This window comes from Fundulus heteroclitus, chromosome 3, assembly GCF_011125445.2.
Source record: "Fundulus heteroclitus isolate FHET01 chromosome 3, MU-UCD_Fhet_4.1, whole genome shotgun sequence".
NCBI classification, from domain to species: domain Eukaryota; kingdom Metazoa; phylum Chordata; class Actinopteri; order Cyprinodontiformes; family Fundulidae; genus Fundulus; species Fundulus heteroclitus.
Genome location: NC_046363.1, coordinates 27,538,730 through 27,552,292, shown reverse-complemented (window position 1 = coordinate 27,552,292; position 13,563 = coordinate 27,538,730). Strand labels below are relative to the sequence as shown.

The 13,563-nt window shown below is 38.2% G+C and overlaps 1 protein-coding gene across 1 annotated transcript in view; it reads left to right on the top strand.

Annotated features, from left to right (window-relative positions):
• The window catches only part of LOC105934932 (glutamate receptor ionotropic, NMDA 2D), a 107,521-nt gene that overhangs the window by 59,728 nt on the left and 34,230 nt on the right, over positions 1–13,563 (top strand). Inside the window, exons 5-6 of the mRNA XM_036135012.1 lie at positions 34–362; positions 4,813–4,927. Of these exons, the coding sequence (XP_035990905.1) occupies positions 34–362; positions 4,813–4,927 (444 nt within the window). The remainder of the gene's footprint in view (positions 1–33; positions 363–4,812; positions 4,928–13,563) is intronic.

The following is a 13,563-nucleotide window of genomic DNA, read 5'->3' as shown; positions in this document are numbered from 1 at the left end:
CCGTCCCCTCCCTGCCTCCCTTCTCTCCTCCAGGTGCGTCTGCTCTACTGCTCTCAGGAGGAGGCCGAGCTGGTCTTCCGTGCTGCCTGTGCTGCTGGTCAGGCCGGGGCCTCGCACATGTGGTTCGCAGTGGGCTCTGCTCTCTCGGGTCTGGCCCTGGAGAGCCTGCCTCGGGCATTATTTGCCGTACGGCCCCAGGGCTGGAGGGACGAGCCTCGCCGAAGGATCGCTCGGGGAGTGTCTGTACTCACTCATGGGGCCGTGGCGATGCGCAAGGAATATGGAAGCACGGGCGGGCCAAATTTTGTCACCACATGCATGACTGATGCTAATCAGACACAGAGACTGCGAAGCAGGATGAGGTAAGAGAGGAAATTGTCAGTCGATAATATAATATGCAGCGATCCCAAAAGTTTTTCTACCTCTTGAACTTTTCCTCATTTTCTCAGCTACAAGCAGCAACATATTTTATTGTTCATGGGTCACCAACTCCATTCCTCACGTGTACTGGCATTTCTAGAGGCGTATCTGCTTAACACACTTGAATCAAATAAACAAAACATTATCAGGAATCTGCAGAAGTTGCTTGCATGCTGAGGCGGCAATCCAACTACTTGTGCTGGTTGTTCTGGTTGAGAAACACATCATAAAACGACACCTGATCCACCTGATTAGGTGCGCCAAAGTAGAGACACATTCAGAAATTGCAAGAAATTGCCCAAATAGGACTGGAATTTGAGACCACTACCAGAAAACCTAGCCTAACTATGAAGTTGAAAAGAAATTCTGCAATTTTTAAAGCTACAATCAGTTAGAATTTAGTTTTAAGGAAAAATCTGAAAACTGTGGCATGCATTTTTATTTTGTCTTCTTTACGTTGATATTCCTAAACAAATCCAGTGCAACCAATTGCCTTCAAAAGTTCTCTATTTAATCAATAGTGTCCACCAGTGTTTATTTCATTATAGGTCAAACATTTCTGAGAAGGCCTCTGAGGTTTCCTAGAGAACATTACTGAACAAAGATCAAACAAACATCATGAAGACCCAGCACAGCACACAGGTCACAAATAAAGTTGTGGTGAAGTTTAAAGCAGGTTTAGGTGATAAAGCAATTACCCAAGCTTTGAGTATTTGACAGAGCACTGCTGAATTCATCATCATCAACTGAAAAAGTATGTCACAGTTGCAAACCTACGAAGGAAGGGGAACCTAAACATGCCAGGCAACTAGATTATGAATCATTGAAGCACCCAGGAGACCAGTGGTACCTTTGGAGGAGCTTCAGAGATCCACATCACAGGTGGGAGAACTGGGCCAAGCTTGAGGAGGACAAAAAACAAGCCTTTATAGAAGAGTGGCTTCAAGAAATCCATTATGAAGAGTAAGCATTAAAAATCTCTGTTAGTAGCTTGTGTGTAGGACACACAGAAAACATGTGGAAAGTGTGTTTGTGAGTTAAAAACCAAACCTTTTTTTCTACCACTATATGTGATGGCCTGCTACCACATACCGCTGCACATCTCCTTGAATTACCATCCCTACTATAAAACATTGTTATGGCAGTATCATGCTTTGGCAATGCTTTTCTCCAGAGGGGACAGGGGAGCTGGTTAGAGTTGATAGGAAAATTAATAACTAGTTAGAGATGGCTAGAGATGGCTAAAGACTTCTGACTGGGGTGGAGGTTCAATGTTCAGCAAGACAACGTCCAGCAAGGGCTAAAATGAAATGGTTTATATCAAGACGTTGATGATTTAAAGATGGTGCACACACGAGCGGCATGTCAGGCATGCTCTTTGGTTTCTTTGTTGCTTTTTTTTTTTACTGTTTTTAATTAGCTGGCATGATGTGTCTGCTGTTCTAGTCTATGATTGTCAGGCTCTCTTAGACATTGGACAGTACTAGTAGTCAACTATGAATTAGACATCTAAAGACAAAGCTAAGCCCTGTTTTCTTATATTGCCCTTGAAAGGGTCATTCATGGTTTATGGTTTGTTAACGCACTTTAAAAATAAATAAAGTTTTGATTGACGGATCAAAACACACCAATGTGTTAAAATTGTGCAATCACATTCCAGGTCTTAATCCAGACGTCTCCACCTGTCTGCCTCAAGGATCAGTGTCCTGCATATTTTTGCACGTGTCTCTACTTGAGCACACTTAAATCAGATGGTTAGGTGATTAGCAGGACCTGGCAGAACCTAGTTAGGCTGAGGAGGTAATTCAACTAATTGATTCAGGTGTGTAAAACCAGGGAACACAACTGAGAGCTGCAGGAGCCTGGCCTTTGAGGACCAGAGTATTATGTTATGTTGCAGATGCAGCCAGAACTCGGAAATTCTGACTTCCAATCAGAGGAATCAACTGGAACGGCTCCAAAGTCGGAGCTTTTAATATTTCACAAAAAAAGAATGGCAGTCTTTATATGTGTAAAGCTGGTAGAGACATAACTCTAAAGATTTACAGCAGTAAGTGCATTGATAAGTATAGAATCTACAGACCTGACCTGTCTGCTTTATTGCTCGATCTTCTTGATGCTGTTTGTCCACTAATCTCTAACAAGCTTCTGTCAGCTTGACAGAACAGACTGGATTTTATTTAGGGGTGTCAGAGCAAACTGAGCTGAATATAAATGCCCACCGCCCATTTTAAATATTCATTTGTAAAACGTTTTTAAAAACCTGAACCATTTTCCTTACAGTTCACAGCTATGCTCTGCGTTGTGAAGCTCTGTTGGACACGCTCACTACAGACTACATTGACGTTTGTGGTTGTAACGCCACAGAATGTGAAAAGGTTCAAGTCTGAACTATTTCACATTTCAATTTGCAATTCATTGTATGAGATAACTGACAGGCACCAGACAAAATATGTTGAATGGGAGGAAACACAAGTAGAGGTGGTATAAGGTGAAATTTTCAGAGAGGAAATTTGGTTCAAGGCCAGAATTAGCCGAGAGATATATGGGTTGAATTAGTAGATTCAGTGTCAGGGAGCAGGAGCATGGGGGATATCTAAATTTGGGACTGGCTATTATCCATGCAAAATAGATGATGTTGGTATGTGTAGTTGTGAGCTGGCAAAATTACCGTAGCATCTGTAGCAAGTGGACCATGTCTCATGTATATTAATGAGCTGCTTTTAATGTATTCCTTATAGGCTGCACAAACTCTCAACAACAGACTCTAACAGGTTGCACAAGTGATTCTTGTTATCATCCTGAATTATATTTAGCATTGTTTATTCTTAACATAGATTTCCACTGTATATGTATCATACATGATGTTGGGGGACCTGGTTCACTCAAAAGGACTCAAACCTGTGATTAATTTGTGTGTTTGCAGTCAGTTTTGTTAATGAAGCGGAGCCCCAAGAGTGAGGCAATTATGTTAAAATAATTAATGGATTCTTCTGAGTTTGTTTATAAATGATGTCCAGGTACAGAACAGAAAGGAGTTTTCACTTCCATCTTTTTTTCCCGCTGCTACTTACCGTTCACTGTCTGCTGCTACAAGTTAGAGCCATCTGTCACGCAACCAAAAAAAGCTTTCAGTTTGAATTTTTAATTTTTTTATGCTCAAGCTAATAAACTGACATAAGAACAGCATCTGACGTTCTGTCCTGATATCACTCACACAATAGAGGCTGAAGCCCATGCAAAGAGCAGCAACGGTTTGATTTTAATGATCCTGACAGTTCAGCGTGTAAGATCATTTTTCTGTTGATTTTATTAACATCTCAGAGCTCCCGTGATTTAGAATCAAATAAATAGAGAACGTGACAGGTGTTCTGTTGTATAAAATGCAATAAGGAGATTTTTGTTTCCACCCTCAACTTTTTTTTTGTTCCCAATTGTGAACAAGTCTGATATTTCATTAAAATCTGAGCAGTGAAATAGAGAATGTTAATATCATCAGTATAACATGGTCTACCATTTGTTTTGAGTTTGCCTTTCCAAATTCACCAATGACTGCAGTCTCTATTATCCATTTTTCTTTTATTACAGCCACAGATATTTTGCCCCAGCTGAAGTTCTACTTCATCTCTATGATTGCTCAGTTGGGAAGTTATAATGGCCTGTCACCTGAAAAAGCTTTTTCAACTGTTTTTAAAGATATATCAGTCGACATCTACAGCTACACTCTTCAAAAACTCACGTCTTACTCCTACTGATGGTGTTTTCAAGCAGAGCAGTTTATAAAAGCGCCAGGCTAAAGTTAGCATGTTTATTCTCTGCTTTAAAATGACTTGTTGATAATTTGGCTGTCAGTATATTTCAGCAGAGTTTCAGTTAATTGTTTGGTGAGAAAGCTGACAGAAAAAGTGGTTCACCTGTTTACACCATAAAATTCAATAATCTGTGTTTCAGCTGCCCTCTGCATGACATCCAGTGCAGTGGCATATATCGGCACCAAAATTACCACCAGCTTCATTAACAAAAATTTGTATAACATAAACTGTTTTGGTTTTTAAGAATGGTTGTTGTTAACATAAATATGCATAAAATGGATGGGTTTTTTCCTAAATGCATGCATGAGGATTTACACTCACTTTTTGCTAGCGTTTTGCTAACGGCTAATAGTTTCTTAACCCTACGATTTTCCAAGCCATGGTCTCGAAGCATGGTTGCACAGCTCACTAGAGGTTGCAAAATCCCATACAAGACTCCAACAACAGCCATCAGGAGCTGAGTTTCAAGGAATCAGAAACAAATCATTTATAATCTTTGATCAGCACATCTATAGTAGCTGTAGTATAAAGCATTTTGATACCTCACAGTCTCTTCCACTTCTGTCTGGCAAACATGCAGGTATTTCAGCAACATAACGCTTGGTGGTCGAGACTATTCCTTCAATAGCGACGGTTACCTGGCCAACCCCTTCTTGGACGTCATCTCTTGGACACCTGGAAGAGGATGGGAAGATGTAAGGACATAAAATCTGTTCTTTAAATATAAGAATGTGTTTGGAAATTGAATGCAATGGCCATCAACAAATGACGAAAGAGTTATAGAATACTATGTATTAGTAGAATATATGCTCTGTTATGGGATAGTTTTTAACAACTGAGATCCGTAATGTGGTGGATAATAGATAATTGTTTGATCATGTGTTGGATTAATCCATTTCCTCGCTTGGATAGTAGGCAGGTATTCTCTCCTGTCATTATAATAAAATTTCAGTCATATTTACTTTGAAAGTGAGCGAAGATTATTTTCCCAGCTGGTATTTTGTCTGGTTTTAAAGGGGGGTGGGGGGGATTACAAGTATACGTATTACCTGTGCAAACTCTCAGTTATCCGGTTTATCGCAACTGCAACTATATGCATTGTTTTGCTGCTTTAAGCAACACCGAATTCTTGATTGCTCTGTGTTCGCTTGAAGAAAAGATCTATACTGCATTGGCATCTGGGAATAAGATTGAAGAGAGCAAGGAGGACAGGCAGGTTCTAAGGTTTAATGTTCATGTAAAGTTCACTCAGGCTGTCAGGGCCCTAAGGCAGAATGCAGACCATTTCTGCTGACCGTGTAACTATACTTTGAACGGCTTTGTTTGCTTGCAATGCTGCTTCTACTCTGTCTATTTTCCTTGTGCAACTCTTTCACTTGATGATGCAATGATCAGGCTTTTGGTGGTCAACTCTGATTACTGGTTTTGTTTGACGTTTCACCTGCTGATATACAATTTTGGTTGATTCGTAAGGACAAAAGACAACATGTTAACATGATGAAAAATGTGCTGCAGGTTCTTTAAGAGTGGTAGTAGTGTTGAATCTTTCGTCTGATTTGTACTATACCCAAAAAGCTGTAACAAAATATAGCAGTTCCTGAATACAAATGTAATTCATTGGAATAGGCAAAGTATATATTGAAAATAATGGGAAGATTTAAATAATACAAATAAAGAAAATCAAAATAATTGTTTCCTATTTCCCCACACATCATAACCAAATCATACACCAAACAAAAAAAAACATACAAATTTTAGCATAATAGTAATTAATCCTTGCTGAAATGGAATAAAATATTACTGAAACAATTGATAATAAACACAAAACACTGTTTCAGTTGGATATCCTGCTGATTGACATGGTGGAGACGAATGGGAGGAGAGGACTGTTGGAAGAGATTTTTTTAAAAAAAAAGAAAAACTCTTATTTTACATTCTTACAGTACTGTATGAAGGAAAGATATTATTAGCGCTTTCAATTGTAGGGCGTGTTGCACTCTGCTCATGAGCCAAAACAAAACCCACAAATTGCAGCAGCCCCTTCCCCTCACAGAACTGCTGGCGGCTCTCGTGTAAATGTCTCCAGACTTGCAATTAAAAAGAGACCCGCCTATGGACAGCTCTTTTATGCCCATGTTTCAAAAATGTCAGTAAAATTGAACATAACATTGTTATTGTACAGAGTTATGACGGGTAAAACAACAGCTTTGTTTGGGTGAGGCTGTGCGTAGAAGGTGTACACTTTTCCCACGTTGCACACACCACTTTGATGATCTCTGGAAGGAAACAGCTCTCTACCACTGTTGCTTCTTTGTGGATGTCGTAGCACGCACAGGAGAAGCAGCACACATTGTGCAGCAACAAGTTCAGTCTACAGTGCTGTGAAAAAGTATTTACTCTCTTAAAGATTTATTCTGTCTCTGCTATTTTGTCATATTTGCATGTCTCAGACCATAAAAGAAATAATTTCAGACAAAGATAACCAAGAGAGAAAAAAGGATAATTCTCTTTAATAGGTTAAAAAAACTATCCACATCATCATGGAGATATGTTTAAAAGTAATCACTTCCCATCCCCCTTTAACCACTGTTGTTTTTTGGGGGTCCAATTTCCCTTATTAACGCAAGCTATTTAAAATAAATAAACATAAATAGAAGCCAACATGAGGTAGATCATGACAGTCACTGATATCTATCAAAATATAAGTTATCCACATATTGAGAAGACAATGAATTGTGGTGAACCTTCCCAGGAGTTGCCAGCCAACCAAAATTCCTCCAAGAGCACATGGACAACTCATCCAGGAGATCACAACAGAGCCGGAACATCTAAAGCACTGGGTGTTGCTGATTTAACACTAACAAATAGACCGGGAAAAAAAATAATTCTGTGGATTGATAAGATAAAAGATCAACTTTTTTGAAAAGTGTGCATCCCGTTACATCTTGTGTAAAAATAACAGAGAATCACATTCACAGTCAGAAACATAGTGTTGGGAATGTGGTGGTCAGGGGCCAAACTAAAATAAAGGCTATTGAAGGTTCAGACTTGAATTCAATTAAGATGCTGTGGGCTAACATTTAGCAGGCAGTTAAAAACCATTTCATGTTGTGTAATTAAAACTTAATTTTCAAAGAAACTCATTGTCAGTTATTGAAAATGCTCGAGGGCAGTTCATAGCACAATGGGTAGTACAACCAGTTATTAGGTTTTGGGGTCTGGTTATCTGTTTTATTCTAATGAATGGAATCAGTATTAGAAAAAAAAAAACATTTTGTAACTACTCAGGTCATCTGTGTTCGATATTAAAATTAGTTTGATGAACAGAAATATTTAATTGTGGCAAACAAACAAAACTCAAAGAAGTCAGTGTTTGAGCAAAACCTTTTTTACAACCCAGTATACCAGCAAAACAGAGCCGGGGTTGGAAGAGGAAAGCCGCGGCAATCTGGTACATTCCTGTTTGTATAGCAAATCTTGTGTTTTGGACATTCATGAGCTTCCTTGCATGCTGTTCGCTGATGCCTCTATAGATCAGAAATGGAAGGTGTTCCTAGGTTTGAGGCATTAGAAAAATCTGAAAGGGAAAGAAACTCTAAGCTCTCAGCTTTGAAGAAATGATGCATCATGTTTGTTCAAAAGATTACTTTACAAAACTTCACAACTTCAGTTTTGTGATTCTTGGTTTAAATATTCTGTGAACTCTGAAATATTATTTTTTTTTACCCAATCTGACAAATTAAAAGTGAGGAAAACCGTACTTTAACAGAAATATTTTAAAGTTAGGTTTTTGCTTTTGCTTTTGATAGCAATGGTAAAGACATAAACACCAGTGCTAAGAGGGTTTGTTTTATGTGATGAACAGAAGATTTGAGTCATGTAAATACACTGGGTGCATTCTTAAGTATAAAACTCTTCACTGGACTTCTTTGGCTCGCTAAGATGATTCAGAGAGGGACTTCAACATAAAGTGGGGTTTTGAACCGTAGCATCTAAAAATCACTTGAATTTAAACCCTCAGATAAAATTTTGCATTAGTGTTACTGTAGCTTAATTTTAGATTCTGCATCACTATATAGACAACACTTGTTGTCTGCTTTTACACTGGAGGTGCACAGGGAAGCTGTAATCTACTTATCACACTAGTAGTGCTTATATATATATATATATATATATATATATATATATATATATATATATATATATATATATATATATATATATATATATATACATATATATACATATATACATATATATATACATATATATACATATATCCTAGCCATTGGACTGCAGTATTGGTTTATTTAGTTAGTAGTTGCTGAATTTCCTGCATCAAGCTGCATGTCTTTGCCTGGAAAGAAACTTACGTCAAAGATTAAGATTTCTGGATGTCAATATGTTCCACTAGTAGACACATACAATACTTTATGCATGACTCTCATGCATCACCAGCCTTCATCTGTCGTGCATATTCTGTAAAACTGTTTGTATTTCCTTCAAATTCATGCCCGGAAATCTTGTCACCTGTTCGAGATGTTTTCCCATTTCATACAGAGGGATTTCACCCCCAGTCAGTGTCAGAGGAGTGTGAGCGGTGCTCATTTTCTCAGCTCCGCACCAGCTCCTTAACGGCACCCTGCACATGCACAAAGACGCACAACCTACTCAGATCATACGCGCCTGCAATGGCACAAATAGGGACACACGAGCGCGCAAACACACATTGGTGGTTCTCAGCTTCCTGCTGGTTTTAACAGCCCACCGACGTCCAGTCTCAGCATGTCGTAACACGCTGACTTCTGCCATATCCCTCAAATCCCTTTCAATTAGAGACTCCTGCGCTGGTCCTTCGACTCTGTGCAAACCCAGGGTACAAAACCCACACACACACACTTGTTTTAAATACTCACTGAGGACCGTGCCCAGACATTTTCAAACCGTTCTGTTGTCTTACCCTGACCCCAACCTTTACCAGAATATACCTTAGTCCTAAACATAAGCCCGAGAGCAAAACAAAAGTGGCGACCAGAAAAAGAACCTCACTTTACATCAAAGTCCTCACATTACTAGTAAAATGTGCAAAAAAAATGTCTCATTTAGCTGCGAATACAAGTACACACTCATATACACACACGCTGATCTTCCACATAGACCTCCACAACTGTGCACACACAAAAGTCTACTGCATGCTTACACAAATATGCTCACATCCCTTCTTGCATAAACCCAATGCCTCTATCTGCCCATTATACACATCCATGCTGTTGAATATTTAATGTTCTTTTTACAATGACTGCATCATTACTTAGAGCCTGGGAGCCCCCAGCTCAGCTCACTGAAACACTGCAGACGAGTGCTGAAGGTTGTCCAGCATTAAGCGGGGCGTCTTATAGCTGTGGACACAGCACATAGAGCGGGTGGTTTCAGGATATATAGAGAATTTAATAAACATTTATTAAAGTTACTCTCAGCTGCTGAGGAGTAAAACTTCTGTTTAAAGTGGCACCCAGTCCTTAAACTTTTACTCTGAGGAAAATACTTTCTCTGCCGCGTGATATTCAAGCAGTTTTTAGACTTTGCAGTTCTATTTTATTCTTCTTCTCTTCCTGACATGTGTGTCTGCACCTTTCTGCGTATTTGTCTTATAGAGTGCAGCGTTCTCCTCAGTAAGCTTTGTCTGTTTCCTGTCTGTGTTTCCCTCACAGTGTTTTGATTGAATGTCTGTTGCTGAGCTGTGGTCGAAGTGCAGTCGAGACACTGTCATTGTTGCCACCTCTCTCTGCCAACGCTTACATTACACTGACAGGCCGATTGCACAAAAAGCTGCCAAACTTTTTTTCTTCTGGCTTGCCTGAGCAATCATATTTTTATTTTGGTCTTACTTTTAATATATATATATATATATATATATATATATATATATATATATATATATATATATATATATATATATATATATATATATATATATATATTGTACAGTGTGTGTGCGTTCTTTTACTTGCACCTGAGCGAGAGCATTTTCTGCTAATTTTACTAGTAAAGTGAGGACCTTTATATGGTCCTCACTTTTCTGGGCCAGCGGTTAGGTGGCCCTAAGGTGCACTAAGGTGTCAATTAAATTTAGGTTAGAGCTAGGGTTAGGAACTGGTAAAGGTTAGATTTGGGGTTAAGGTTAGGCCAAAGAAAGGCTTGAAAATGAATGGAAGTCAAGGTCAATGTACAGTCCTCACTATGCTTTTTAAACAAGTGTGTGTGTGTGTGTGGGGGGGGGGGGGGGGGGATTTGTGCAGGCTTTACGGCACCCCACATTAGTATTTATGCTTGTAAATACCCGTGTAGCTTTCATCAGCTCTTGACATTATCCCGATTCAGAGGACTGTAAGAGTTGATACATTTTTTTAAGTCAATGACAGAAGAATGAAAGCTCAATTTATTCCACACATTTAAAAATTTGCACTACTGATAATTTACTTTATATAAAGGTTGTTTTTCTTACAATATCTTTTAGTGCCCCAGTGCCTTTAAACTGGACCTTTTTTAAATTATTGAACCAAGTTAAATTCCATTGCAAGCATGCTGCAGGCTGTTTGGTGATCTTTGAGGTTAAAGATGTGTATTTAACATTAGTTAAAGTGGCCTTGCACAACCACTTTAACTTTATCTACAAAGCAAAAGGCTACTCCTTTTAATATCCAAATGTGTCTACTCATCATGTTATTTGTCTGATTTACCCCTACCTAAAGGGATAATACAAACATTGCGCTTGCAAGTACTGACACATATTCTCCTGCAAATGTCTGCGAAGTAATTGCTCCCATCTGACATAGTTCTTATTCACTGCCAAGTGTTTGAAAAAAAAAGATCATAAAAGCACAATGATGAACAATACTTATGCGGTATAATAAAAAATAACTATATGCTCTGTGTGATATTCTGGCTTTATGAAGCCTGTACACGTTCACCTTTAGTAATACTATCAGAGATCATTATTGTGCTTGTTTGTGTCTGTATTCTATGACAATGCTGTTCTTTCAGATTCTTGTAGCTTATGTTTCTCTTTTTGCATACTAAAAAGGTTGACAAAATTATTCAATTTTATTCCTGCACAATAGAAAAGGATATGTTTTGCGAATATCTTGCTGACATTCCCACAATGCAATTAAATGCAAGGCTCACTGTGGTTGTCTTTGCTTTTCTTTTTTAACCTTTTTCTCTTGACCCTGTGGGAGGATAGACAAGAGGATCTAGTTGACATTTTAAACCTTGTCAACATACATAAACACTGATTAAGGGTTTGGGGAAGTATGTATGCACCTTTTACTCATATCAGGAAATACCAAAGTTTAAAAACAAAGTTTAAAACTGTATTATTAAGTTTCTGTCCTAACGTTCTGATAGTTGGTTCAGAGGGGTTTTTTTATGCTTGGATGGAGCATAGACTAATGCAAGGCTGACCTACCTCCCCTTTTGTTGTGGACTGCAGGCCAGAAGGCTAAAAGATGGCTAATCACATTCTCCTTGGTTACTTGAAGGGCAAATGCATCTGTTTCAAAATATGGTGGAACCACATCCATCTATCCAATCCGTCCGTCCGTCCATCCATCTGTCCCTCCCTCCATCCATCCGTCCTTGCTATTCACTGCTAATAAGTTAACATTGTGAAACTACAGCCGACAGAGGAGTGACTGAACTGGGAAGTAGATATAGTGGGCAGGTTGTTACTGGAAAGTCACGCTGGAAGGACAATAACCATCTGGGGGAGAGCAGGTAGCTGAGACACTGAGCTGAGATGAACAGAGGGAACACAGATCAGAAAATAATCACTATATTAGTAAATGGAAAAATGATTTACCGAAACACTAAACATCACAAACAGAGACAAATGTAACACAACTGAACTCAAAATCCTGCAGTTCATGACATCCTCCTAAACTCCCAGTGTGCTTGCCTATGTAATGTTTCCCCTTTGCCTCTGTAATGTTTTTCTTTCATCTGTTTTTTGTTTAGTTTATGTACAGCACTTTCAATGGTCTCGTTACTGAAAAGTGCTTTATAAATAAACTTGCCTTGCCTTTCCAGTGTTGCTCTATAAAGAGCAGAACTGCGTTTATAATGTTCTGCTGGGTAAGCATGCTTAATTGAAAACCAACACAAAATTAGGAGATATTTATTTAATATTTTTGTCAAAGTCTATAGTAAGATAATAATCAATATTCTATTTGGCAGTGAAATAAATACTTGGTGTGCTTATGTTTTAAATAAAAGTAGTTATATCTTGGTGTGCACTTATGTTTAAAGCTGTTGTGTAAACACAGAGAGACCATGGTATTTTAATTCAAGCTTATCATACATTGATAATCTCATAATGGCTCGTGTGTGTGTGTGTGTATATATATATATATATATATATATATATATATATATATATATATATATATATTGTAGTTGGACTGTTTACAAAATCCAGTGGGGATGATGTAAAGAAGTGTTGAGTATTTCACAGCAGAATAAGTTACTCTGGATGTACAAACTAAACTATACATCCAGAAATTATCAATTCACCTCACAACTCTGTAAGGCCCTAATTCACTCATGCAGCAACACAGTCACTAAATGATTCAAGTCAATTGATTCTTAACCCGCAGGAGATTTAAACCATCTGATCACAAGGACCTCCACTCCAAAGGAACAGCCAATGCTACTAGGCGTAGGCGCAAAAGGATCGATGACCTTATTCCTCACATGGTTACACTTCCAAAGCCACTTAATCACAATGTTCCCTTTTGTTTTACCACAACTCCCTGATAAAAAAATAATAAGCTACCAACATGAGCAAGGGACATACTTTTTCTGTGCTCCCTGCAACTTAAATGAGAGGAAAGTAGACTCTATTATTTCCTTTCACAGGATGCTTCAGTTATTTACAATTAAAGTGATAAAAATGGCTTAAATTCAGCCCAGTAATTTTAAAAGCAACTTATTACAGAACAGAGGAGAGACAAAGAATATCCACAATGAACAACATGCGCTATGTGGCCATGAATTGTAAAAACTGTACAATCACGCAAAGAATATGACGCATTTGTCAAAAAGAAATAGAATTATTATCTTTTAATGTCATGGCAAATATCTATAGCTGGAGATCTTTTTATAGCGTTAAGCCATTTAGTGTATACATCATTTCAACAGATCTTTTTATAGCGTTAAATCATTTAGTGTATACATCATTTCAACAGATCTTTTTACCTTAATAAACTTAAATGATTCAGAACATCCAGCTATGCACACCTCTGAAGAAAATCTGAGTTAATATCAATCCTCA